General features: G+C 39.1%; 1 protein-coding gene across 1 annotated transcript in view; it reads left to right on the forward strand.

Annotated features, from left to right (window-relative positions):
• Window positions 1-26,867, forward strand: part of SPTLC1 (serine palmitoyltransferase long chain base subunit 1) — a 74,938-nt gene that overhangs the window by 28,714 nt on the left and 19,357 nt on the right. The window contains exons 6-8 of the mRNA XM_079927908.1: window positions 14,635-14,767; window positions 22,405-22,534; window positions 26,150-26,239. Coding sequence (XP_079784034.1) covers window positions 14,635-14,767; window positions 22,405-22,534; window positions 26,150-26,239 — 353 coding nt within the window. The remainder of the gene's footprint in view (window positions 1-14,634; window positions 14,768-22,404; window positions 22,535-26,149; window positions 26,240-26,867) is intronic.

The following is a 26,867-nucleotide window of genomic DNA, read 5'->3' on the forward strand; positions in this document are numbered from 1 at the left end:
TCTCTTTCTAGTAGATCTTATTTGCATGTGTGGCCTTGGCTCTTGCTCAGGAGTTAATCTGAGAAGACTGATAAGAGATTTATTGCTAAATTTAGAGAAAAAAAAGTTTCAAATCTTCAAGACCAGTTTTCCCAGAACTATGGAAATATGTTGTTTTAATTGCCCAGTCAGTTTTTCATTTGGATCACCTGAAATATGTGTAATAGGATGCTGTGTGCCTCCAAACTTGGGGGGGGGGATCTTTAGTGATTTTTAAATTAATTTTTTTAATTTAAATATAGTTGATGTACAATATTACGTTAGTTTCAGGTGTAGTATATAGTGATCTGACATGCATACATTATGAAATGATCACCATGGAGTCTAGTAACCGTCTGTCCCCAAAGTTATTACAATATTTTTGGCCATATTCCTTATGCTGTGTGTTACATCACCATTGCTTATTTATTTTATAACTGGAGCTTTGTACCTCTTAATCCCCTACACCTAATTTTCCCCACCCCTGATCCCCTTTCCCTCTGGCAACCACCCCTTTGTTCTGTGTATCTATGAGTCTGTTTTCATTTTGTTTGTTTTGTTTTTTAGAGTCCACATATTAGTGAGATCATATGCTATTTGTCTTTCTCTGTCCAACTTATTTCACTTTTCGTAAAACCCTCTTGATCCATCCTAAATTAATTTTCTTGATTGAATAATTCAATCCAAGATATAAACCTCAAAGATTTAAAGAGATAGTGAAGTCTTCTCCCCACTGCCATTCCACCCCCAGAAAAGACAGCTACTCTCAGTAGTTTCTTGTTCATTCTTCCAGGCTTTTTTCAGTGTGTGCAAACCACTTCCATACATTTCCCCCCCAGTTTTACAAAAATGGTAGCATACCACATACATGTGGTGTGCTGTTCAAGTGCGTTTTAAATTTAAATTGGATTTGATCCTTCAAGTGTCTGAATGGGCCACCAGAGTCAATATAATGAACACATAGTTGTGTATTAGCTACTCTGTGAACTACATTATTGGTCACTGTGTCATCCTTATCCTAATGTAGTCAAAGGTTCAAACAGACTGTGGTATCTGGACAAAGGTTGAAGGTTAATTTGCAGTGTGATGGTTTTGTAATAAGACACCAAACCTACAGCTTGGAGTAATGTGTATTGTTTTCTGAGTACATTGTCCTTCCTGTAAACTTGTTTTGTTCCTTTTCAACAGTTGCCCATGCTTGCTTATCATCTTTTTTCCTTTCTTTATGTGTATATAGTATGTATTTTTACTTGGTTTTCCAACAGGGTATTTTCTATGTTTTTCCTTATTCTGGAACTAATCACTTATATTACTGTAGTTGTATTAAATTACCTTGAAATTTCAGTGTTAGATAAGTTCAAGAAGATACTTGAGGTCAGCTAAGGCTATATTTTAAATCTCTAAAATACCCTTGGGACTTCCCTGGTGGCGCAGTGGTTAAGAATCCGCCTGCCAATCCAGGGGACACAGGTTCAAGCCCTGGTCCAGGAAGATCCCACATGCCACGGAGCAACTAAGCTTGTGCACCATGACTACTGAAGCCCGCGTGCCTAGAGCCCGTACTCTGCAACAAAGAGTAGCTCCCACTAGCCACAACTAGAGAAAGCCTGCGCACAGCAATGAAGACCCAACGCAGCCAAAAATAAATAAATAAATTTATTTTAAAAATAAAATAAAATACCCTCTATAATTAAATTATTCTAAATATTTAGATATTTGCCCTTTGTACTGAGCATTAAAGCAGAAGTGAACTTCCCTTTCCTCTCATTTTAGTAGCTTGTGTATGAGGCTAGGGTCTCTTTCCCAGGCCCACCAATAGGTTGCTTTTGATTTTGGCTTTTTCTTTTCCTGGAAGTACTAATATCACTCAGGCATCTGTTTTCAGTGATGAAAATGCTCTGTCTTCTAGCTCTTTTCTCAACTTTTCAGATAGTGAATGAAAGTCACTTACTGGAAAAGTAAATTTCCTTATTAAAACATTTTCTGTTTATTATTTCATAGTAACATATTAGATGGTACTGGATGATTAACACAAAAAAAGAAAATTGACAGTTGAATTAAAATTCTTCTAGTTTCTTAGGCTAAATGTTCTCCTGCCTCCTAAAGGCCCAGCAGGTTCTTAAAATAGTCTTGTGAGGACTGTGTGGATCAGAAGTGTTTCCACCTTCTCATCTTATCGTTTTAATGTGTAGTTTAGAATCAGTCAAGTGATTTTATCAGGTTGTGGAGCCTTCCTTTCCTCTAAGGCTAATGGGGTCCCTGTGCACTTTGATAGTTTCTCTTGTTGAACCTCTCTGATTGTTTTGTTTGTAATGCATTCAGATCTCATTTACATGTGGTTTATCCCTGTGCCTGGGATCTGCTTTGCATACATGATGCCTACTTGATTCTTTGGTCTTAAACTAAATCAAAAGACAATTAGTGGCAGTTTCATGGTGAGAGATAGTGGCATATAATTGTGTTCTAGAGCCAATAGTGAACAATTGTTCATTTGTTTATTTTAAAAAATATTTTCTCTCTGTTGTAGGACCATGAATGCATGTTTTAGTAGGAAGGGCATTTGGTCATAAAATTCTTAGATCTGCCACTTCTTCCTACCAGTCATGGAATTGTAGTTTTCACAGTGTAGGCAGGGAATCATCTTTGTTGCACAACTTAGAACATTTTGGTAAGAATAAGATACTGTATGTGAAAACATTCTGGAAAACATTCAGCACTGTTTTTAACGTTTTAATGAGTACATAGGTGACATTTGTACTTTTAAGAAAATTGTCCAAGTCTCAAGGGATTTAAAAAAAGTCTGCAGGGCTTCCCTGGTGGCGCAGTGGTTGAGAGTCCGCCTGCCGGTGCAGGGGACATGGGTTCGTGCCCCGGTCTGGGAAGATCGCACATGCCATGGAGCGGCTGGGGGAGTGAGCCATGGCTGCTGAGCCTGCGCGTCCGGAGCCTATGCTCTGCAATGAGAGAGGCCACAACAGTGAGAGGCCCGCGTACCGCAAAAAAAAAAAAAAAAAGGTATGTAACACAAAAATATGGAGATTTTAAGAGAAAATATAGTTGGTTGTTTTTAAACTGTTCTAAAGTTGGGTATTTTATAGTCTTTCCTCTGAAAAACAATCAAGAAGGCCATAATACCTCTTTTTATTCTGATAAATATGAACTTGAATAAGTGGCTTTAATATAAGATAGTTCTTTAATATCCAGGATTTGGATAACGTAATTAGCAGATAGCGTACCTTTTTTCCTTATAAAAGATTACTCTTTTTTGGAGGGGGAAAGCTTCGGAGCCCCGGAGGAGAGCACAGCAACAGGGGTGCAGAGGGCAAAGTGGAGCGATTCCCGCACAGAGGATTGGTGCCGAACGGCACTAACCAGCCCGAGAGGCTTATCTGCTCACCTGCCGGGGCAGGTGGGGATGGGAGCTGAGGCTCGGGCTTCAGTCAGAGCGGAAGGAGAGGACTGGAGTTAGCGGCATGAACACAGCCTCCAGGGGGTTAGTGCACCACGGCTAGCCGGGAGGGAGTCCGGGGAAAAGTCTGGACCTGCCAAAGAGGCAAGAGACTTTTTCTTCCCTCTTTGTTTCCTGGTGCGTGAGGAGAGGGGATTAAGAGCGCTGCTTAAAGGAGCTCCAGAAACGGGCGTGAGCCATGGCTAAAAGCGCAGACCCCAGAGACGGGCATGAGACGCTAAGGCTGCTGCTGCCGCCACCAAGAAGCCTGTGTGCGAGCACAAGTCACTATCCACACCCCCCTTCCGCGGAGCCTGTGCGGCCCGCCACTGCCAGGGTCCCGGGATCCAGGGACAACTTCCCCGGGAGAACACACAGCACGCCTCAGTCTGGCGCAATGTCACGCCAGCCTCTGCCGCCGCAGGCTCGCCCCGCACTCCGTACCCCTCCCTCCTCCAGGCCTGAGTGAGCCAGAGTCCCCGAAGCAGCTGCTCCTTTAACCTCGTCCTGTCTGAGCGAAGAACAGACGACCTCCGGCGACCTACACGCACAGGCGGGGACAAATCCAAAGCTGAGTCCCGGGAGCTTTGAGAACAAAGAAGAGAAAGGGAAATCTCTCCCAGCAGCCTCATAAGCAGTGGATTAAAGCTCCACAATCAACTTGATGTACCCTGCATCTGTGGAATACATGAATAGACAACGAATCATCCCAAACTGAGGAGGTGGACTTTGAGAGCAAGATTTATTATTTTTTCCCCTTTTCCTCTTTTTGTGACTGGGTATGTGTATGCTTCCTTGTGAGATTTTGTCTGTGTAGCTTTGCTTCCACCACTTGTCCTAGGGTTCTATCCGTCTGGGTTTTTTTTTTTTTTTTCCTTTAAAAAAAAAATTTTTTTTGTTCTTAATAATTATTTTTTATTTAAATTATTTTATCTTACTTTATTTTATTTTATTTATTTCTTTCCTTCCTTCCCTCCTTCCTTCCTTCCTTCCTTCCTTCCTTGCTTTCTTTCTACTTCTACTAATTCTTTCTTTCTTCTTTCTTTCTACTTTTTCTCCCTTTTATTCTGAGCCGTGTGGATGAAAGGCTCTTGGTGCTGCCGCCATGGGAGAGCCAACTTCAGGACACTGGTCAACAAGACACCTCTCAGCTCCACATAATATCAAACAGCAAAAATCGCCCAGAGATCTCCATCTCAACACCAGCACCCCGCTTCACTCAACGGCCAGCAAGCTACAGTGTGGGACACCCTATGCCAAACAGCTAGCAAGACAGGAACACAACCCCACCCATTAGCAGAGAGGCTGCCTAAAATCATAATAAGTCCACAGACACCCCAAATCACACCACCAGACGTGGACCTGCCCACCAGAAAGACAAGATCCAGCCTCATCCACCAGAACACAGGCACTGGTCCCCTCCACCAGGAAGCCTACACAACCCACTGAACCAACTTAGCCACTGGGGACAGACACCAAAAACAACAGGAATTACAAACCTGCAGCATACAAAAAGGAGACCCCAAACACAGTAAGATAAGCAAAATGAGAAGACAGAAGAACACACAACAGATGAAGGAGCAAGATAAAAACGCACCAGACCTAACAAATGAAGAGGAAATAGGCAGTTTAACTGAAAAAGAATTCAGAATAATGGTAGTAAAGATGATCCAAAATCTTGGAAATAGAATAGAAAAAATGCAAGAAACATTTAACAAGGACCTAGAAGAACTAAACATGAAACAAGCAACGATGAAAAACACAATAAATGAAATTAAAAGTACTCTAGGGCTTCCCTGATGGCGCAGTGGTTAAGAATCCGCCTGCCAATGCCGGGGACACAGGTTCGAGACCTGGTCTGGGAAGATCCCACATGCCGTGGAGTAACTAAACCAGCGTGCCATGAGCCTGCGCTCTAGAGCCTGCAAGCCACAGCTACTGAAGCCTGCGCACCTAGAGCCCGTGCTCCGCAACAAAGCCACAGCAATGAGAAACCCTCGCACCACAATGAAGAGTAGCCCCTGCTCGCTGCAACTAGAGAAAGCCCACGCGCAGCAACAAAGACCCAATTCAGCCAAAAATAAATAAATAAATTTATTTTTTTAAAAAAATACTCTAGGGCTTCACTGGTGGCACAGTGGTTGAGAGTCCGCCTGCCAATGCAGGGGACGCGGGTTCGTGCCCTGGTCCGGGAGGATCCCGCATGCCACGGAGCAGCTGGACCTGTGAGCCATGGCCGCTGGGCCTGTGCGTCCGGAGCCTGTTGCTCCGCAGCGGGAGAGGCCACAACGGTGAGAGGCCCGCGTACCACAAAAAAAAAAAAAAAATACTCTAGATGGGATCAATAGCAGGACAACTGAGGCAGAAGAACGGATAAGTGACCTGGAAGATAAAATACTGGAAATAACTACTGCAGAGCAAAATAAAGAAAGAAGAATGAAAAGAACTGAGGACAGTCTCAGAGACCTCTGGGCCAACATTAAACGCACCAACATTTGAATTATAGGGGTTCCAGAAGAAGAAGAGAAAAGAAAGGGACTGAGAAAATATTTGAAGAGATTATAGTTGAAAACTTCCCTAATATGGAAAAGGAAATAGTTAATCAAGTCCAGGAAGCACAGAGAGTCCCATACAGGATAAATGCAAGGAAAAATACGCCAAGACACATATTAATCAAACTGTCAGAAATTAAATATAAAGAAAACATATTAAAAGCAGCAAGGGAAAACAACAAATAACACACAAGGGAATCCCCATAAGGTTAACAGCTGATCTTTCAGCAGAAACTCTGCAAGGCAGAAGGAACTGGCAGGACATATTTAAAGTGATGAAGAAGAAAAACCTGCAACCAAGATTACTCTACCCAGCAAGGATCTCATTCAGATTTGATGGAGAAATTAAAGCCTTTACAGACAAGCAAAAGCTGAGAGAGTTCAGCACCACCAAACCAGCTTTTCAGCAAATGCTAAAGGAACTTCTCTAGGCAAGATACACAAGAGAAGGAAAAGACTTAACAATAACGAACCCAAAGCAATTAAGAAAATGGGAATAGGAACATACATACCGATAATTACCTTAAATGTAAATGGACTAAATGCTCCCACCAAAAGACACAGATTGGCTGAATGGATACAAAAACAAGACCCATGTATATGCTGTCTACAAGAGACCCACTTCAGACCTAGAGACACATACAGACTGAAAGTAAGGGGATGGAAAAAGGTATTCCATGCAAATGGAAACCAAAAGAAAGCTGGAGTAGCAATTCTCTTATCAGACAAAATAGACTTTAAAATAAAGACTATTAGAAGAGACAAAGAAGGACACTACATAATGATCAAGGGATTGATCCAAGAAGAAGATATAACAATTGTAAATATTTATGCACCTAACATAGGAGCACCTCAATACATAAGGCAAATACTAACAGCCATGAAAGGGGAAATCGACAGTAACACATTCATAGTAAGGGACTTTAACACCCCATTTTCACCAATGGACAGATGCAAGATGAAAATAAATAAGGAAACACAAGCTTTAAATGATACATTAAACAAGATGGACTTAATTGATATTTATAGGACATTCCATCCAAAAACAGCAGAATACACATTTTTCTCAAGTGCTCATGGAACATTCTCCAGGATATATCATATCTTGGGTCACAAATCAAGCCTTGCTAAATTTAAGAAAATTGAAATTTTATCAAGTATCTTTTCCAACCACAACACTATGAGACTAGATATCAATTACAGGAAAAGTTCTGTAAAAAAATACAAACACATGGAGGCTAAACAATACACTACTTAATAACGAAGTGATCACTGAAGAAATCAAAGAGGAAATTAAAAAATACCTAGAAACAAATGATAATGGAGACACGATGACCCAAAACCTATGGGATGCAGCAAAAGCAGTTCTAAGAGGGACGATTATAGCAATACAATCCTACCTTAAGAAACAGGAAACATCTTGAATAAACAACCTAACCTTGCACCTAAAGCAATTAGAGAAAGAAGAACAAAAAACCCCCAAAGTTAGCAGAAGGAAAGAAATCATAAAGATCATATCAGAAATAAATGAAAAAGAAATGAAGGAAACGATAGCAAAGATCAATAAAACTAAAAGCTGGTTCTTTGAGAAGATAAACAAAATTGATAAACCATTAGCCAGACTCATCAAGAAAAAGAGGGAGAAGACTCAAATCAATAGAATTAGAAATGAAAAAGGAGAAGTAACAACTGACACTGCAGAAATACAAAAGATCATGAGAGAGTACTACAAGTAACTCTACGCCAATAAAATGGACAACCTGGAAGAAATGGACAAATTCTTAGAAAGGCACAACCTGCCAAGACTGAATCTGGAAGAAATAGAAAATTTGAAGAGACCAGTCACAAGCACTGAAATTGAAACTGTGATTAAAAATCTTCCAACAAACAAAAGCCCAGGACCAGATGGCTTCACAGGTGAATTCTATCAAACATTTAGAGAAGAGCTAACACCTATCCTTCTCAAACTCTTCCAAAATATAGCAGAGGGAGGAACACTCCCAAATCCTTCTACGAGGCCACCATCACCCTGATACCAAAACCGGACAAAGACGTCACAAAGAAAGAAAACTACAGGCCAATATCACTGATGAACATAGATGCAAAAGTCCTCAACAAAACACTAGCAAACAGAATCCAACAGCATTAAAAGGATCATACACCATGATCAAGTGGGGTTTATTCCAGGAATGCAAGGATTCATCAGTATATGCAAAGCAATCAATGTGATACACCATATTAACAAATTGAAGGAGAAAAAACATACGATCATCTAAACAGATGCAGAGAAAGCTTTTGACAAAATTCAACACCCATTTATGATAAAAACCCTGCAGAAAGTAGGCATAGAGGGAACTTTCCTCAACATAATAAAGGCCATATATGACAAACCCACAGCCAACATTGTCCTCAGTGGTGAAAAAATGAAACCATTTTCACTAAGACCAGGAACAAGACAAGGTTGCCCACTCTCACCACTATTATTCAACATAGTTTTGGAAGTTTTTGCCACAGCAATCAGAAGAAAAAGAAATAAAAGGAATCCAAATCGCAAAAGAAGAAGTAAAGTTGTCACTGTTTGCAGATGACATGATACTATACGTAGAGAATCCTAAAGATGCTACCAGAAAACTACTAGACCTAATCAATGAATTTGGTAAAGTAGCAGGATACAAAATTAATGCACAGAAATCTCTGGCATTCCTATGCACTAATGGTGAAAAATCTGAAAGTGAAATTAAGAAAACACTCCCATTTACAATTGCAACAAAAAGAATAAAATATCTAGGAATAAACCTACCTAAGGAGAACTGTATGCAGAAAATTATAAGACACTGTTGAAAGAAATTAAAGATGATACAAATACGTGGAGAGATATACCATGTTCTTGGATTGGAAGAATCAACATTGTGAAAATGACTCTACTACCCAAAGCAATCTACAGATTCAATGCAATCCCTGTCAAACTACCACTGGCATTTTTCACAGATCTAGAACAAAAAATTTCACAATTTTGTATGGAAACACAAAAGACCCCGAATAGCCAAAGCAATCTTGAGAACCAAAAATGGAGCTGGAGGAATCAGGCTCCCTGACTTCATACTATACTACAAAGTGACAGTAATCAAGACAGTATTGTACTGGCACAGAAACAGAAAGATAGATCAATGGAACACGATAGAAAGCGCAGTGATAAACCCACGCATATATGGTCACCTTATCTTTGATAAAGGAGGCAGGAATGTACTTTGGAGAAAGGACAGCCTCTTCAATAAGTGGTGCTGGGAAAACTGGACAGGTACATGTAAAAGTATGAGATTAGATCACTCCCTAACACCATACACAAAAATAAGCTCAAAATGCATTAAAAACCTAAATGTAAGGCCAGAAACTATCAAACTCTTAGAGGAAAACATGGGCAGGACACTCTATGACATAAATCACAGCAAGATCCTTTTTGACCCACCTCCTAGAGCAGTGGAAATAAAAACAAAAATAAACAAATGGGACTAATGAAACTTCAAAGCTTTTGCACAGCAAAGGAAACCATAAACAAGACCAAAAGACAACACTCAGAATGGGAGAAAATATTTGCAAATGAAGCAACTGACAAAGGATTAATCTCCAAAATTTATAGGCAGCTCATGCAGCTCAATGACAGAAAACCAAACAACCCAATCCAAAAATGGGCAGAAGCCCTAAATAGACATTTCTCCAAAGAAGATATACAGACTGCCAACAAACACATGAAAGAGTGCTCAACATCATTAATCATTAGAGAAATGCAAATCAAAACTACAATGAGATATCATCTCACACCAGTCAGAATGGCCATCATCAAAAAATCTACAAGCAATAAATGCTGGAGAGGGTGTGGAGAAAAGGGAACCCTCTTGCACTGCTGGTGGGAATGTGAATTGGTACAGCCACTATGGAGAACAGTATGGAGGTTCCTTAAAAAACTACAAATAGAACTACCATATGACCCAGCAATCCCACTACTGGGCATATACCCTGAGAAAACCATAATTCAAAAAGAGTCATGTACCAAAATGTTCATTGCAGCTCTATTTACAATAGCCCGGAGATGGAAACAACCTAAGTGTCCATCATCGGATGAATGGATAAAGAAGATGTGGCACATATATACAATGGAATATTACTCCGCCATAAAAAGAAACGAAATTGAGCTATTTGTAATGAGGTGGATGGACCTAGAGTCTGTCATACAGAGTGAAGTAAGTCAGAAAGAGAAAGACAAATACCGTATGCTAACACATATGTATGGAATTTAAGGGAAAAAAATGTCATGAAGAACCTAGGGGTAAGACAGGAATAAAGACACAGACCTAGTTGAGAATGGACTTGAGGATATGGGGAGGGGGAAGGGTAAGCTGTGACAAAGCGAGAGAGTGGCATGGACATATATACACTACTAAATGTAAAATAGATTGCTAGTGGGAAGCAGCCGCATAGCACAGGGAGATCAGCTTGGTGTTTTGTGACCACCTAGAGGGGTGGGATAGGGAGAGTGGGAGGGAGGGAGATGCAAGAGGGAAGAGATATGGGAACATATGTATATGTATAACTGATTCACTTTGTTGTAAAGCAGAAACTAACACCATTGTAAAGCAGTTATACTCCAGTAAAGATGTAAAGAAAAAAAATCAGATAAAGTAGGATGACAAGGAAAGTAAAAATCCTATTATAGATTTATAATCTACACTGAAAGACAATCTCCCTAAATCTCATTAAAAAAAAAGCTTATTTTTATTCTACAAATATTGAGTTAGTTGAACAAACACCAGCATGTTGCTTTTTCCATGCCAGACATTGTTCTGAGTGTTTTATAAGCATTCTCTTGCAGTTCTCCTAACAGTCCTTTGAGGCAGGTAGAACTGTTAACCATTTGACAGAGGAAGGACTGAGAGGCACAGAGCAGTTTTGGGCCTGTCCATGGTTCAGACCTGGCAATGAGGGAGCCCAGATCTGAACCCCCTGTGATGACTGCCATGGCCAGGCCTTGTGTTTGGTGTAGGGCATCCTGCCCTGGCCTTGCCTCCCGTCTCTTACATTCTGGTGAGGGAGCAGGTGCCAGAAAGGGCAACAAGTGCTGAGAAGACACAGAGGCTTTCTGGTCACCTTCCTCCGTGGCCTCTTGCCTACCCTATTGGTTCCTAGCAGTGAATTAGAGAATGACGCGTGCAAAGCTGTGGCACTAATTGTTTAAATGGATCATACACACAGAAGATAGGCATCCAAAGTCAAAGAACATGCCCTGGCAGTTTTTCTGTTTGCTGCCTCCCCCGCCTTTGGGTTAAGAGTTTCTTCATTGCAGAGTAGCTATCAGACATCAAAAGATGTTATGCAACTGTCCGTGTTTACCTGTCACAAAACCTGCTTTGCATGGCTGACATCCCCTAAAACCCAGTGTCTTTAGATAGGAGGAGGAAAGGCCCATCTTTTTTAAACTTTTGGGACTAGGCAAGAACCAGTAAGTCATTGATTTATTGTAAAGAGATTCTTCTTACCACTTTATGGCAATGACATAAAAATGGCTATGAGTATGTATAATGAGAATACTAACATAATTTTTATCAACTGGGTAGCTAACTCTAAAGCCCTAAAACAAAGCCAAGATTGTTTTACTGTTTTATTGCTAATCAGTGAAGAGAGTCATTTAGAGCTACAGAATGATTTAAAATCCTTTTTTGTAGTTGCCAAAAACAGTTTGTCTGTATAGCATAGCTATGTGTCTGTAAACATAGCATGTTTTTTTCTTTTTAAAATGCAGATATTGAATGAGAGCAATTCACTGTGGCTTGGGTTGTCCATCTGCTAGCTAAATTGTTGAGATTTGGGGTAGATGATTCCCAGTTTAGAGGCAGCATTGTAATTTGAAGGAGGCCTCCTATGGGGGACCTGCCCTCCTGTCTCATCAGAAGTGAGAGGCAACAGAATGGTGGGGACGTATCTGTAGGCAGGGTGCTCAGAGAGCACTAACAAAGAGGAAAGGAAGACATGCCTGAGACACGCCCATGCTCAGCTGCATGGAGGTAGCTGGTTCTCTGGTGCTTTGCTGCTTTCCTCGTTCTTGCCAGACTTTGCCTGCCACATTTCCCTGGCAGCATATCTCGTGGAAGGGCGGGCAGTCAGGAGCAAGATCAAGTCTTCAGACTTGGTGGTGTTGGTGTCACAGATTTGATGCTTGAAGAGCTAAGCACTCTTTTGGTACCATTTTGATCAACCGGGATGCATTCTTCTAAACGTTATTGTGAAATCTCATATTTATTTAATGTTGATCTAATGAAAGTGTCACTTCTATAAAAATGACTACCTGATTGGTAATGGAAATAAAGTGGTATTTCATGTGTTTTTTATGTAATAAACTATGTTGGTATACATTTTAACTTATAAATGGGAAGAAGCATGCCTAGTTGTTTATCATTACTTGATGGGATAAATTGGAATGGGATAAATAGTTCATTTTCACAATTCTGTATCATCCTTTAAGAAGTCTACAAATGAAGTGTCTTCAATTTATTTTATTATTTGGATATTGCTGCTAAATTTTCTAATTCCTCACTACACCTCTCTTGCCATCAAATTGAGATTTAGTTCGGACCCTCTGTGTCTTCTCATCTCTCACTCAATAGCTGGCGCCCACCGCAGCAGCCTTTGGTTCACAATCGAGGGACCTGTGTGCCTTTAGTCAGAAGTCACTGTGAACGTGTTGTAGTTCTGAGTGTAGAAGGGGCCCAAGTGCTTCAGACCAGGGGACTGAAGGCACAGCTTAGCCTTGTATCTGCCCCTCTGGGCTCCGAGTTCTCCATTGACAGCTGCCAGGTGCCTCTCTTAGCTGTCTCACCTTGTCAAGTGGCAGAAACCCTATATTTCTCTTTGATCCAGTGCTTATCAGAGTATTTTTATGTGATACTTACTAAATGTTTGATTAACAATTGAATGAGATTGTTGGACAGCCCTCATTTAACTACTTTTTAAAATATAGTCCTTTGTGAAGTTGTATCTTTTATAATTCTTAAATTTGTCTTTTACTAGTTAAAAGCATCACAATAAGATTAACTTGCCACTGATAAATCAGTGAGTGGGTTTACAGATTTTAGACACTTTATTCACATGTTCTAAAAAGTTGTTTGTTCCTGTTGCTAAACTGACCTTACTCACTTGTTCCTTCCTGGAAGTTGGTGGAAATCTCACACTTAACAACTAACCAGGTCTCTGTTGGAAATATTTAGTCCACTCACTGTCCAGCCTTGTATCCAGCTGGGTTAAGTTGTTTCTTTTGTATATCTCAGTCCCTCAGGTCTTTTCCCTCTCTCCCTTCTCACCAGGAATGTCTCTGATAGGGAGGGGCATACTTGGAGGGAAGGCTGATGCTGAAGGGGTCTTCTGGAGCGAGGCTCCCAGCCACAGGTCCTCGACATCTGGGCCGGAGGGCTCTGCCGGGCCATCGGCCCTCTCCACCACCCCTCACTGGGGAACGTCTGGGTCCCCTGCCACTGCCTCCACTTCTGAGTTCCCCTCGGTGGACATGGCACGGCTCTGAAAGTCTGCCTTTACTCCTCAGAGTTTCTCGTTTCTCCCATGAAGCTCCAAGGCTGGAGGGGCCTGGCTGCATCCTTCCTGTATCAACTTCTGAGTTCTTTTTGCGCAGAGCATGTGGTAAAACTCTGATCTTGTTCTCCAGACTTGGGTCCTGCTGTAGTTAAAAGAACTAAAGAAGGTTTAAAAAATTTTTCTCTCTCTTGGGTAATGCCTCATTTTCAGACACTTCGAAGTTTTCCAGTTCACAGCCAGCTGGTACACTATTTATTTTAGACATCGCTGGTCCCTCCATCCCAGGGTGTGAAGCCTCATGGCTTAGCCTGGGAAGGTGAAAGGCTATATGGAACCATGATGTAAGAGAGAAAAAAAATACCAGTTTAATAATTACAATTTATCCCTATAATTACATCAACATTCTTCTTAAGCTGCTTCCATAAAAGGACCATATTTCTCTTTGTACTATACGTTTGAATTCACCAGTACACTTAAAAAGAAATTCAGACAGAAACTCAGTCCTGCAGAGTGATGGCAGGTGCCACAACTAAGTGCTGACACAAACTGTTAGAGGAGTGACCACCACAACTGAAAAAAGTTCCTCTCTCTTGATGCAGAGTATGTGGGGTTCTTTTTAACTTAACTACTTTTCTTTTTTCTTTCTTTTCCTTTTAAAAGCTGGTTGACAGTTGTCTTAGTGCCTGGTTTGGTCACTTCTACTAAAATGCAAAAAGGTGTTAATAAATTAATGTCGTACATTGGTAAAGTCTTGGCATTTTTGGTTGAGGGAAGTTAAAGCAGACAAGGTCACTGGACCTTGAATTCTTATTGCTAGAGTGATATAAAAGCAAAACCTAGAGTCAGAGCTGTCCCAGTCACATATTTATAGACAAATGAGTAGCTGATTCAGTTCACAGAGTACAGAAACAGTTTTGGCCCAGAATTATCTTAGACAGTATTAACAACTAAACTGCTTATGTTATTTTATTTATTCTTTAGTCAAAGAAAAAGAATTATAAGACAGTTTAACCATTTGACTTTTTACTCTTGAACTAGATGTGCACTTGGATTTGGAAGACCGCCTGGCAAAATTTATGAAGACAGAAGAAGCCATTATATACTCATATGGGTTTGCCACCATAGCCAGTGCTATTCCTGCTTACTCTAAGAGAGGGGACATTGTGTTTGTGTAAGTAATCTTTACTGCCATTTCTTACCAGAATTCCTTTGGAAATAATATTGGCCCTCCTAGAGAATTCCTTTGTTAGAGGTCATCTGCCTAAAATAATATTGACTTTTTTTTTTTTTCATTTTTAAAGAAATATACAGTCACCCAGCCAAGTAGTTCTGCAGAATTAGTGAGACCTCCACTGGAGGGATGCCTTAAAGTGTCGGTGCTTCGTTATCTGCCATTATGATTTTATTTATTGATGTTGAGAAGGCCAAACTTACGTAGGAGGGGGCCAGCCGTCTGCTTTCCCTGTGCAGCTCTGTGACAGTGTGGTGTCCTTGTGAGTCCATGGTCGTAACCCACCTAGTCACTCACACTACCTGATAAAGTCACTCCACTTCTCAGCACCCTCGCTGCGACTCTTGGTCTCTGCTGATCTTGCTTCATGGCTTGTTAAGAATATAGAAGTCATGAGTTGCAGACTTCCTTAACTTTCCAGGAACAAATCTACACACTTGCATACATGTGCACTAGATGTATGGTGTTGCTTTTTACTGTGGAGGGGAAGAGCAGAGAGGAGTAGAGTGAGGGCTGGCATAGCCCAGGCAGCTGGTTATACCCATCAGAAGCACCTGCCACTAGCCCGAGCCTCTGTTATCTTTTGAGTGGACTATTAAATGACTCTCTTAATTTAGGTCTCAGAGTGACTTTTGTTTCCTCTTTTCCTTTTTGACACCATATCCAGACACTCCATTTAAGAGCTTCCATTGTTCCTAAAATAAATATCCAAGTTCTTATTATGATCTTGTACATTCTAGACTGCTGTTTTAGACCCATTTTCTACCATTTTCCCTTAGGTGGTCATGCTGTGTAGCCTTACCAGCCTTATATGCTAGTTTCCTCTCAAGGCCTTTGCACGTGCTAAGACCCTGAGTCCCTATGCCTAGAACATTGTTCCTCCTCTCATCTCCTGCTTAATTCCTGCTCATCCTGCACATATACCACCTCTGCAGGAAAGCCTTTCCCAAGCTCTCAGACCAGGTCAAGACCCCTTGCTGCATGTGGAGAAAATTTTACAGCCAGAGGAGTTTGGTATCCTTGTGAATCCATGACCATGTAGGCACTTACATGCCTGTCAAAATCAGTTTCTCAAGCCTCCCTTAACTTATATATGTAGGTGTGGGCATGTGTGCTTATGTGCACCCGTACCCTCTGCTCTTGGCTCATCTTGCCTCACACTCACTGTACTCTCTTATAGCACATTCAACAGTTTATACCAGCCCATTGCCTAGGATAGCATGTGCCATTTAGTGGTGCTCAATAAATACCTTCAGTAAGAGAATGAATGGAGGCTGGAGCTCAGAAGAGGGGTCCAAGTGACTGGACTTCAGAGCCAGGCTTACCTCGGTCCCTGTACCATCCTGCTGCTTCTCACTTACTGTCGGAGCACCTGTAGTGCAACAAGCTCAAGCACACGCTGCAGGGCTGGCTCTTCCTAGGGGTTTTCAGCGTGCTTGTGTCCCATTCTTCCCCACAGCCCTGTGACAGTTACCTGGGAGCACTCCAGCACATGGCCTGGAGTAGAATTGTTTCCCAATGTGACCATGAAAATGAATGTTTCTATTAATTTCTTGCACATAGTTTAAAAAATCAATAATAATAAAGACTCATCACAAATTTGAGAGCCAGTGATTTAAACAGTGATTCTAGTTTTTTAATAAAGCATAGTTGCAGACAACTACAATACAGTGTCAGCCAATGTCGCTTTATACAAGCCCCCACCATAAATTCCTTTTTGAGTTTAAAGTCCAGAAAAAGTTTACAGTTACAGTTGAACTTGTATGCTTCCTTTGTCAGATAATAAATACTATGTTGTCCTTTTGGTTTTCACTGCTAGGAAACCTAGTCTAAACTCACTTTCAAACCTTATGCCTGGTGTCTTAGAACTTCAGTTTCTAGTGAGCCATTAGACAACTTAATTATTCCCTTATACATAATTTTAAATATTCCACCTGAAATTCATTTGAAAGTAGGAATGCTAGAGTTAAAAATGGTGTTTAGTAAATTATTTGATAAATTGTTTTTGATAAATTCATTAGGCATAGACTCTATGTTCGATGTTTTATTTTCTTTCTTTTGTAGTAAACAGTGATAATGCTTTGCCGGTAGGTCTCAGAACAATGGTTGTTTATATACGTAAGTTTTTCCTTGTCACTCTGTCTTTTTTATGTTACTTTGTGTACCCTTTTCTAATGAAGTGTTTTATATTGAGATAATCGTGGATTCACATACACTTGTAAGAAATAATACAGAAATTTTATGTGCCCTTTACCCAGTCTTCCCCAATGGTCACCTCTTGCAAAAGTGTAATACAGTTTCAAAAGTGGGCTGTTGACATTGATGAAGTCAAGATAATCCCTCTTGTTGCCACACCCATATCCTTTCTACTCTACCCACTCTTTAACCCCTGGCAGCCACTAATCTATTCTCCATTTCTATAATTTCATCATTTCAAGATTGTTGTACAAATGTAATCATACAGTAGGTAAAACATTTGAGGATTGGCTTTTCTCATTCAGCATTAATTATTTGGAGATTCTCCAGAGTTGTTATATGAATCAAGAGTTTGTGCCTTTTGATTGCTGAGTCATATTCCATGGTATGGATACACCACAGTTTGTTGAACCATTCACCTATTAAGGATATCAGAGCTGTTTCTAGTTTGGGGCTGTTACAAATAAAGGTGCTGTAAATATTCCTGTATAGGTTTTTCTGTGTACATAAGTTTTCATTTCTTTGGGATATATGCCAAGGAATGCAGTTGCTGGTCATAAACTATTGTGCATTAAGCTTTTTAAGAAATTGCTAAACTTTACCAGAGTGGCTGTATTATTTTACATTTCCATCAACAGTGTATAAGTGATCTAGTTTCTCCAACATCCTCAGGAGCATTTGGTGTTGTCACTTTTTTTTTTTTTTTTAGCCATTCTGATAGGTGTGTACAGATATCTCATTGTAGTTTTAGTCTATATTTCCCTGATGCTACCATACTTACTGTTTTTAGACTTTGGTCTTGGCATCAGGGTAATACTTCATAAAGTCAATTTGAAAGTGTTCCCTCTTATTTTCTGGAGAAACTGTATAAAACTGTTGTTAGTTCTTTAAATGTTTGGTAGAATTCTCCAATAAAAACAGCTGGACCTGGAGTTTTTGGGGGGGTTTTTTGGAAGTATTTTAACTATGAATTTAATTTCCTTAATACTTGTAAGGCTATTCAAATATTGAGTGAGTTGAGGTAGTTCGTGTTTTTCAAGGAGTTGGTCCATTTCTTCTAAATCGTCAAATTTGTATGTGTAGCATTGTTTGTGATAGTCCCTTATTATCCTTCTAATGTCTGCAGATCCCTGTTTCCTTCCTAACTGGTAATTTCTGTCTACTCTCTTTTTTTGTCATTTTTGCTAGAGATTTGTCAATTTTATTGATCTTTTCAAAGAATCAGCTCCTTGTTTCATAGATTTTTCTACATTGTATTTTTGTTTTCATTTCTACTGATTTCTGGTATTATTTCCTGCCTTCTGCTCATTTGAAGTTTAGTTTCCTCTGTCTAGGTTCTTGAGGTGAGCACTTCAATTACTGATTTGAGACTTTTCCTCATGTCTAATGTAGTAGTGCTGTGAATTTCCCTGTCATCACTGCTATAGTTGTGTTCCACAAATTTTGATGTGTTTATTTTCATTTTTGTTTAGTTCATTTCTGTATTTTGTTTCTCTTTAGACTCTCTCTTTGACCCATGAGTTATGTAGAAGTGTGTTGTTTAGTTTCCAGGCGTTTGGAAATTTTTAATTTGTTACAGTTTGTTTTATGGCTCATGATGTGGTCTATCTTGGAATATGTTCCATAGTCACTTAAAAAAGAATATTCTGGTAAATACAGAAAAAGGCCACGTGAGGACACCAGTGAGAAGGTATCACTCCATGATAGGACACATGTGATTAATTTCCTTCTTTATACATTTCTGTTTTTCATATTATAGTATTCGATGATCAAATGTTACACTGACCATTATTTTTTAAAAGCCACTGATATGCAAATTAAAAACCAAAAAAACATACAGAACATTCATTTGCCACTTCTATCCTTTAATCCACTAAGAGAAGCGCTAGTTTTACATGTTGACTTCCTAAGGTATACTTATATAAAAGTTTTAGTGAGATAAAAAGCAATTTACATATGAAACTTTATTTACCTTTTGAGAAAAAAAAATTTTTTGTCATTATCATTAAATAGAAAAAAAATATTCTGCTGAATGGAGTGTTCTATAAATGACAATTAGATCTTTCTAGTTGATGGTGTTATTGAGTTCTTTTTTATCCTTGCTGATTTTCTGTTTGGTAGTTCTGTCAGTTGTTGTAATTTGTCAATTTCTTGTTTCACTTTTATTAGTTTTTGTGTCTTTTGTAGCTCTGTTATTTGGTGCATATTTAGGATAAGTTTTCCTGGTTAGTTGATTCTTTTTATCATTATATAACATCCTTCTGTGTCTCTGGTAATTTTCTTTGTTCCAAAGTCTACTTTATCAGATTTTAACATAGGCACTCTGCTTTCCCTTTTGAATGTTTGCATGGTGTGTTTATTGTATGTAATATATATGTATACCCTTACTACCTATATTACTGTATATAACATACATACATATATATAGCATATAACTATATATATATAACTACATGTATACACACACACACACACACATTCCCTTACTACCCATCTCATTACATTTGAAGTGAACTTCTTATAGACAGCATGTTTAATCCAATCTGCCACTCCCTGTCTTTAAATTGTATATTTTAGCCATTTACATTTAATGTAATTATTGATATATGGTATCTTAAATCTCCCAATTTTTATTTTTTGTTTCTTATTTGTTCTCTCTGTTTTTTGTTTTCTTTTCTCTTTTTCCTGCCTTTCTCAGGGTTAATTGAATGAGTTTTGGAGTTCCATTTTTATTTATCTCGTTTATTTTATTTATTTGTTTTCGAGTGTTTCTCTTTGTATAGTTTTTTAGTCATTGCTCTAAGTATGATGTTATATGTATGCATAAGTTATCACATTCTGCGGGTGTTATTTTACCAGTTCAGTTATGAATCTTTTATCTTCCTTTACATCCCCTTACTCTCCTTATTTATAATACAGTTGTTTTAAGTATTTCCTGTAAACAGTTTGAGAACCACATCAGAGAGTGTTATAATTTTTACTTCAACCATCCAAAATAACTTAGAAAACTCAAGAGGGGAAGAAAAGCCTAGTGTGTTTGTTCATACTCTTTACAGTGTTTTTTCTTCCTTCCTGATAATCTAAGATTCTTTTATTTATTTATTTTTTCTATGTGGAGAGCTTTCTCTAGCCATTCCTTTAGGGGAAGTCAGCTTGGGACAGAGTCTCTTAGTTTTTTTTCAACTGAGAGTGTCTTCTCCCCCTCATTCCTAAAGGATATTTTTGCTAGTTTTGGATTCTTGGTTGCTAGGTCTTTTTTTTCAGCATTTGAAATACATTGGGACACTTTTTTCTGGTGTTAATGGTTCCTTGTTTTTTGTTGTTGTTGTTAATGGTTTCTTATGAGAAATCTACTGTCACTCAAATTGCTTTTCTCTTACAAGTAAGGTGTCATTTTTCTTGTGCTGATTTCAAGATTTTTTTCTTTGTCATTAGTTTTCAGGAGTTTGACTATAATTGTATTGGCATTTATTTGTTTGGGTTTACCTGCAAGAATTTTGCTCAGCTTCTTTAATCTATAGTTTTAAGCCTATTCTTTAATCTATAGGTTTTCAGCCATTATTTCTTTAAGTACCTTTTTAGTCCCACCCTCATTCTCTTTAGAACTCCACAGACTTGAATGCTGCATATTTTATTGTAGTCTCACAGGTCCATGAGACTGTTCTTTTCTTTCTAGTCTACTTTCTCTCTGCGATTTACATTGACTTGATTTCTACTGTTACATCTTTCAGCTCACTGATTCTTTCCTCTCTCCATTCTGCTGCTGAATTCATCCACTATGCTTTTTCTTTTGACTATTTTGCTTTTTAGTTCTAATATCCCCACAGGATTCTTCTTTGTATCTTCCTTTTCTCTGCTGCAGCTTCCTGTTTTTTCATTTGTTTCAAGCATGTTCATAATTACTCATGAAACATTTTTATCATGACTGTTTTAAAGTCATTATCAGATCATCCTGACAGCTCTGTCATCTCAGTACTGGCATTTGTTGATTGTTTTTTGTTTGTTTGTTTGTTTTTTCATTGTGTGATATTTTCTGGTTCTTGGTATGACAAGTGAAACATGAACAGTTTCATATTATGCTGTTATAGTTTATGCTTTATTTAAACTTTCTGTTTTAATTGGCTTTCTCTGACAGTCTTCCAACAAGGGCAGGGGGGCACTGCTGCCTCATTACTGTCAGGTGGAAGTACAAGTCCAGGGTCCTCATGGGGCCTCCATTGACACTGAGGTGGGGTTATTTTCATTCTTCTGGTTGTTGGTGAGAGTCCTACTCTTCTCTGAGCCTCCCCTGACACAGCCTAAGCATAGGCAGGGGAGAGTGTCTCTCCCTGCAGGGAATTGGAAGTTAGGTCTCTCCACACAGTCTTCACTAACACCACAGTGGGAGCCACTTGTTACTACCCAGCAGAGATACAAGTTCTGGCTCCCTTCTCTGACAGCGCCCACAGGGGTATTGGGGAGCCTTGTTATGGCCTTCTGGCGGTTAGAGTCTGGGCCTCCCTCTCAGCCTTTGCTAGTGTGGAGGGGACAGGCCCAGGTTTTTCTGTGGTTTGGCTGCAGTAGAGACATTTGCCGGGCTGCCCCCTTTCCTATCCCTTTGGCTACAGAGAGCAGACTTTCGTCAGAGCTTTTCTGTCTCTGCCTGTTGGCATTTCCAGTTTGCCAGCTGCATCAGCTCCAAGTTAGAAAAATCCAGGAACTTGTTTCATGTCATTTCTCAGGTCCCTCGCTGGTCTGCCTTTTCTCTCCATTTTTCAGCATCATCTTATGTTTGTCTTATACATGATGTCCAGGATTTTTGGTTGTACCCAGTGAGAAAAATAGGGAAAATACGTCTATTTTCTCAGAAGTAGAAGTGTTGCATGTACTTTTAAATAATACACTTAATTTAAGAAATATATCCTGCCCCCCATTAACTCAATTTAGGAGATCTTACTGAAGATTAATCTGCATGACTCAGAGTTCTCCCCTGGGTTATGTAGAGTCAGTAACCCAGTATTCCTTTTGATGGCAAGTGGTGGCCAGTCAAATCAGAGATGCCACTGATGGTGAGGTACACCAGTATTTCATTTATTTTTCAGAAAGAGAAGAGTACTTTGAATAATATGCCATCCATATAGTAAGATGCATGCTGATTTCTCAGATGTCAAAATATGGCAAGAGTTTGCTTCCTGGAACAGAATCAGTATGGTAGTTATGTGGAAAGGCTTGCAGAGTGAAGTGCAAACAATAATGTATTAAAGTTCAAACATGTTTTATTTATTTGCCATGTTCAGTTTAACAAGTGGATGTTGGTCAACTTACAAAAGCAAGCATTCCTTTTCTGAGAATGTTGACAAGACCCTTTAAACCCCAGTTTGGTGGGTCTCTCTTCCTTGCAGAGATAAAGCTGCCTGCTTTGCTATTCAGAAGGGATTACAGGCATCACGTAGTGACATTAAGCTGTTTAACCATAATGATATGGATGACCTGGATCGACTATTGAAAGAACAAGAAATTGAAGATCAAAAGGTATGATTCTTAAAAAAATAAAACAATAAATAAATTAAAATAAAATAAAATAAAATTTTAAAAAGGTATTCTTTTGAAGAAAATTACTCAGTTCTTTTGTACTTTCTAACCAGCTGAATTATAAGTGAAATGGTAATTTGTCATGAAAACTTGCTTGTGGATCACATTTGGACATTAAATAAGGGTGTTTCTACTTATTAAATGTACCTCAGATTAGAGAGTCAAGCCTGATAGTAATTGCCTCATCATTGCCATAATTATATATGGCAAATTTGAGGGAAGGTTATCGAGACAGCTTTCTAAAAGAGAGAAAGAAAAACAGCATGCATTTTGGGGGTGGAGGGATGTACACTCAACTCTACAGAAGTAACAACAGAACTCATTAGGGCATTAACAAGATGTATCTAGTGAATTCAAAATAGGCTTATTCATATTAGAATAAATCATGTATCAATTCACCGGAAGACACTATGGCGGCAGATCTTAATTTATGAATTTATGAACAAAGTGAAGACTCTTTCTCCCTACCCCAACCTCATCCCAGATCTCTGAGCAGCTGCTCCCTGTGGGAAGCAGCTGCCTCAAGCATGGTTTCCTTCTACCTTGCAACCTATTTACACTTCTTCTCAAGCACCTGTGTAGTCCCTTGGAACAGGGAGGGAATTAGGCAGGTGGAACTTGCTCCTTGTTGTTCTGATAGAGAGTGGAACAGAGGAATCGTGTTCAAAGCATCACTGTTAGAATTAGCATTTATTTGCCCCTGACAACATGATCAGAGAACGTAGTTCTGTGGTCTGTGGTTCTCCATCAGGAACCACTGTGTGTGGATTGTACTGGGAACCCATTCATCACATCCTTTGTCTCAAACACCACTTTCAAGTGGACTTTCCCAGTGTAACTCGTCCGTTACTAGAGTAACTGATAAAAATGATCATCACATCCTTAATTTTGTGTTAATTTCCATTTTTCCAGATATTTGCATTATTCCTTTTGGATTCTATCATCTTTGTTGAGGTGATAGCCTAAGAGCAGCACTTCATGATTATACATATTCTTGTGATGAATATGTATAGACTTATGCTATTTTATGCTGAGTGTGCTATAGACAGTGTTTTATAATTATACAATTTAGAAAAATCTATAGGGAAAATCTTAAAATTGAGACCATTCCACCGATGAATTTTTTCTACAGATTGTAAAAAGATGTCCCTTTTCTGATTCAGTAATGGAATGCTACCGTATTGAAAAACACTGCCTTAGAAAGTGTGACCAATGAACCAGTCTGCTGTAGAGTTACTTTGCCAAGTTAGCATTGTACAAATTTGGAAGACAACATATTCAAGTTCTGTGTGTGTGTTGTGTAAGATTTATAATCTGTGGGACTTTTTTTTTAATGAATAACAAAGTTATCTTAAAATTTATTTCCATTTTATAGTTTTTACCTTTTTACTAATTAATTTATACTACGTATTCCTGCCAAGAGTAGGCTTTCTGAATTACTTTACATTTTGGTTTTTAGAAATAATTCTTTTTTAATTTTGTTTTCACAAAAATAATAAATGTTAAATTTTTAAATATTTTGTACTTAGATGCTTATATTTCCTTTGAAAGTAAGTTAAATAATCTGAGTTTGGATCAAACTCTTTTTGTCAGTTTCCCAACTAATGGGGTTCATATGTTTTTTCATTCCTTTTCTTATAGAGTTCTCTTATCCCCTATTAATCCTTCTTAAAAAAAAAAAGACAGTTGATAAAAACAGCAGTTCATAGAAGAAATGCAGATAACTGAGCAAATAGAAAATAGTCTGACTTCACTAACAATTACAAAAATTAGGGTAAGAGGTTTTGCCTGTCCAATTAGGGAAAACTTTTTATGGTAATAATCACTGCCACACTGATGTATGTGAGGATACAAAGGGCCTTCCAAAAACTCTGAGGAGAGCTTCAGTTGGCACAGCCTTTCTAGAGGGTAAATGGGCAGGTATATTCTGGGATTCTTAAATATCCATACCCTCTGGAGTGCTGTCTTTAGAAGAGAATCAGAAGTGGTGTCAAAGATCGAAGGGTATTCACGTGATGTAAAAAAACAAAATGAGGGAAACAACCTAAATCCAACACTGTGGGAGTAGTTAAATAATTTACGGTATATCTACAAGGTGGAATATTAAATCTCCATTAAAATCATGGTTTAAATAATATTAAATAATGTGAAAATGTTCACAACATAATATTTTAAAACCTCACGTCCTAGAATGATTAAAACCCTGATTTGAACAAGGTAATTCACAAAGATATGTAGTTACAAGAAAAAGTTACTAGTGTGTGGTGTAACGAGCTCATTTGTTAAATTCTTTTTTGTACTTTTCCATTTCCCAAGAATATTCCAAAAATAAAATATTCCTTTATTGAGTATTTTAAGATCATAAGAAAGATACTTTGTTTTTTAAAGGCAGGGAGAGGCGGGATGCCCCCATGTCCTCAGCTGTGACCTCCCAGCAGACCCACAGCCTTCAGGTTTGAGTTAGTGACGAGTGAAGATGACCAAGAATGATGTAAACTTTTGTATGCTTCAGCCGACACTTTTCTGAGCATTAACACACAGCTGTGGGTTCTAAAATACCCCTTAAAGAATAGCTCTGATACTTGAGTTTCTAATTGTTCATTAGAAGCTTAGAGGCAAGAAACCTTTGAGTAGAAAGGTGGCGGTAAACTCTGTGGAATTTTTTCAGTGCAGTGTACCTGAAACATCTACAAATTCAGCAATGGGAGTGGTTTATTAGTGATATGACATCAGTGGGTTGTGGGAAGGTGTGTGTTACTTGAAAGAGTCCCTCCACTGCACCACCTTCGAACGTCACTGGGTGAGGTCATGGTCCAGTTTTACTTGAACCAGTAGTGAGGAGTAAGGAAGGAAAAGGGTTTCATCTGTTTTTTGGTAAATAAGGGAGATCAGGGTTTGTCTGTTTTTTAACTTTTTATTAGGAAAATTTCTGGCACATTCAAAGGAGACAGTAGTATAGTGAAGCCCCCTGTACCCTTCTCCTGGCTTTGTTTTCAATATTCTGCCATTCTTGTATCATCTGAACCTTCGCCTAACTCCCCACTCAATCTCTGTGATGATGATGATTGTCATCATCATTAGAGTTCTTTTTATTTTAGGTAAAATTTACAGACATTGAAATACATTAGTCCTAGTTATACAGTTTTGACCAGTGGTTATACCCGTGTAGCCCAGGTATCATGGCCCCCATCATGACATAAAACGTCCCCATCTCCCCCAGAAAGTTCCCTTGGGTCCCTTCCCAGTCATTCTGGGCTTGGAGGGTTTTGTTTGTGTTTTAGTATTCTCAGTGTCTAAACAGTTTGTGTTTGTGTGTGAGGCCTCCTAGTTGACTGTGTGACCTGAAAACATGTCTGAGAGAAGAAAGCACTGTTTTTCATCTCAAAATAACAGGATCTCAAACCTTGAGCTTGAAATTAATTTAGTTTGACTATCTATTTGTTGATTTATCTTGGTGAATAAATCTTGTAGGGTGAAAGTGCTAGAGAGCACATAACAGATTATGTATTTGGAGTTACTGAAATTTAAAACATCTACTTTTTTTTTCTTTTAAAGAATCCTCGCAAGGCTCGTGTAACTCGACGTTTCATCGTAGTCGAAGGGTTGTATATGAATACTGGAACTATTTGCCCTCTTCCAGAATTGGTGAGCAACCATGTTTATTTATTATTTTAGTATTCAGACTATTTGGCACTTAGGCCTTTTGTTTATGACCATTTTTAATGTATAATGTCTGCATTGCTTTGCTTAATAGGTATCATAAGCAAATTCTGATCATACTAGGGTAGTAGATTAACGTTAAATGCCAACCCTGACCTTTAAAGAGTAATCAAGACAGGTTTTTTGTTTTTGTTTTTTTTTGCGGTATGCGGGCCTCTCACCGCTGTGGCCTCTGCCGCCACAGAGCACAGGCTCCGGATGCGCAGGCCCAGCGGCCACGGCCCACGGGCCCAGCCGCTCCGTGGCATGCGGGATCCTCCCGGACCGGGGCACGAACCCGCGTCCCCTACATCGGCAGGCGGACTCCCAACCACTGCGCCACCAGGGAAGCCCAAGACTGAGTTTTATAAAACCAACTTTATTGAGGTATAATTGACACATAATAAAATATACTCACTTTAAGTGTACAGTTCGATAAGTTTTGACAGATGTATACTCCCCTATCACCACCACCACCACAGTCAAGATATAGAACATTTCTGTCACTCCAGAAGTCCCTCATGCCCCTTTGTAATCAGTACCCCATTCCTGGCTGCAAGCCACTGTTGACTTG

This window comes from Stenella coeruleoalba, assembly GCF_951394435.1.
Source record: "Stenella coeruleoalba genome assembly, chromosome: 7".
Taxonomy (NCBI): Eukaryota; Metazoa; Chordata; class Mammalia; order Artiodactyla; family Delphinidae; genus Stenella; species Stenella coeruleoalba.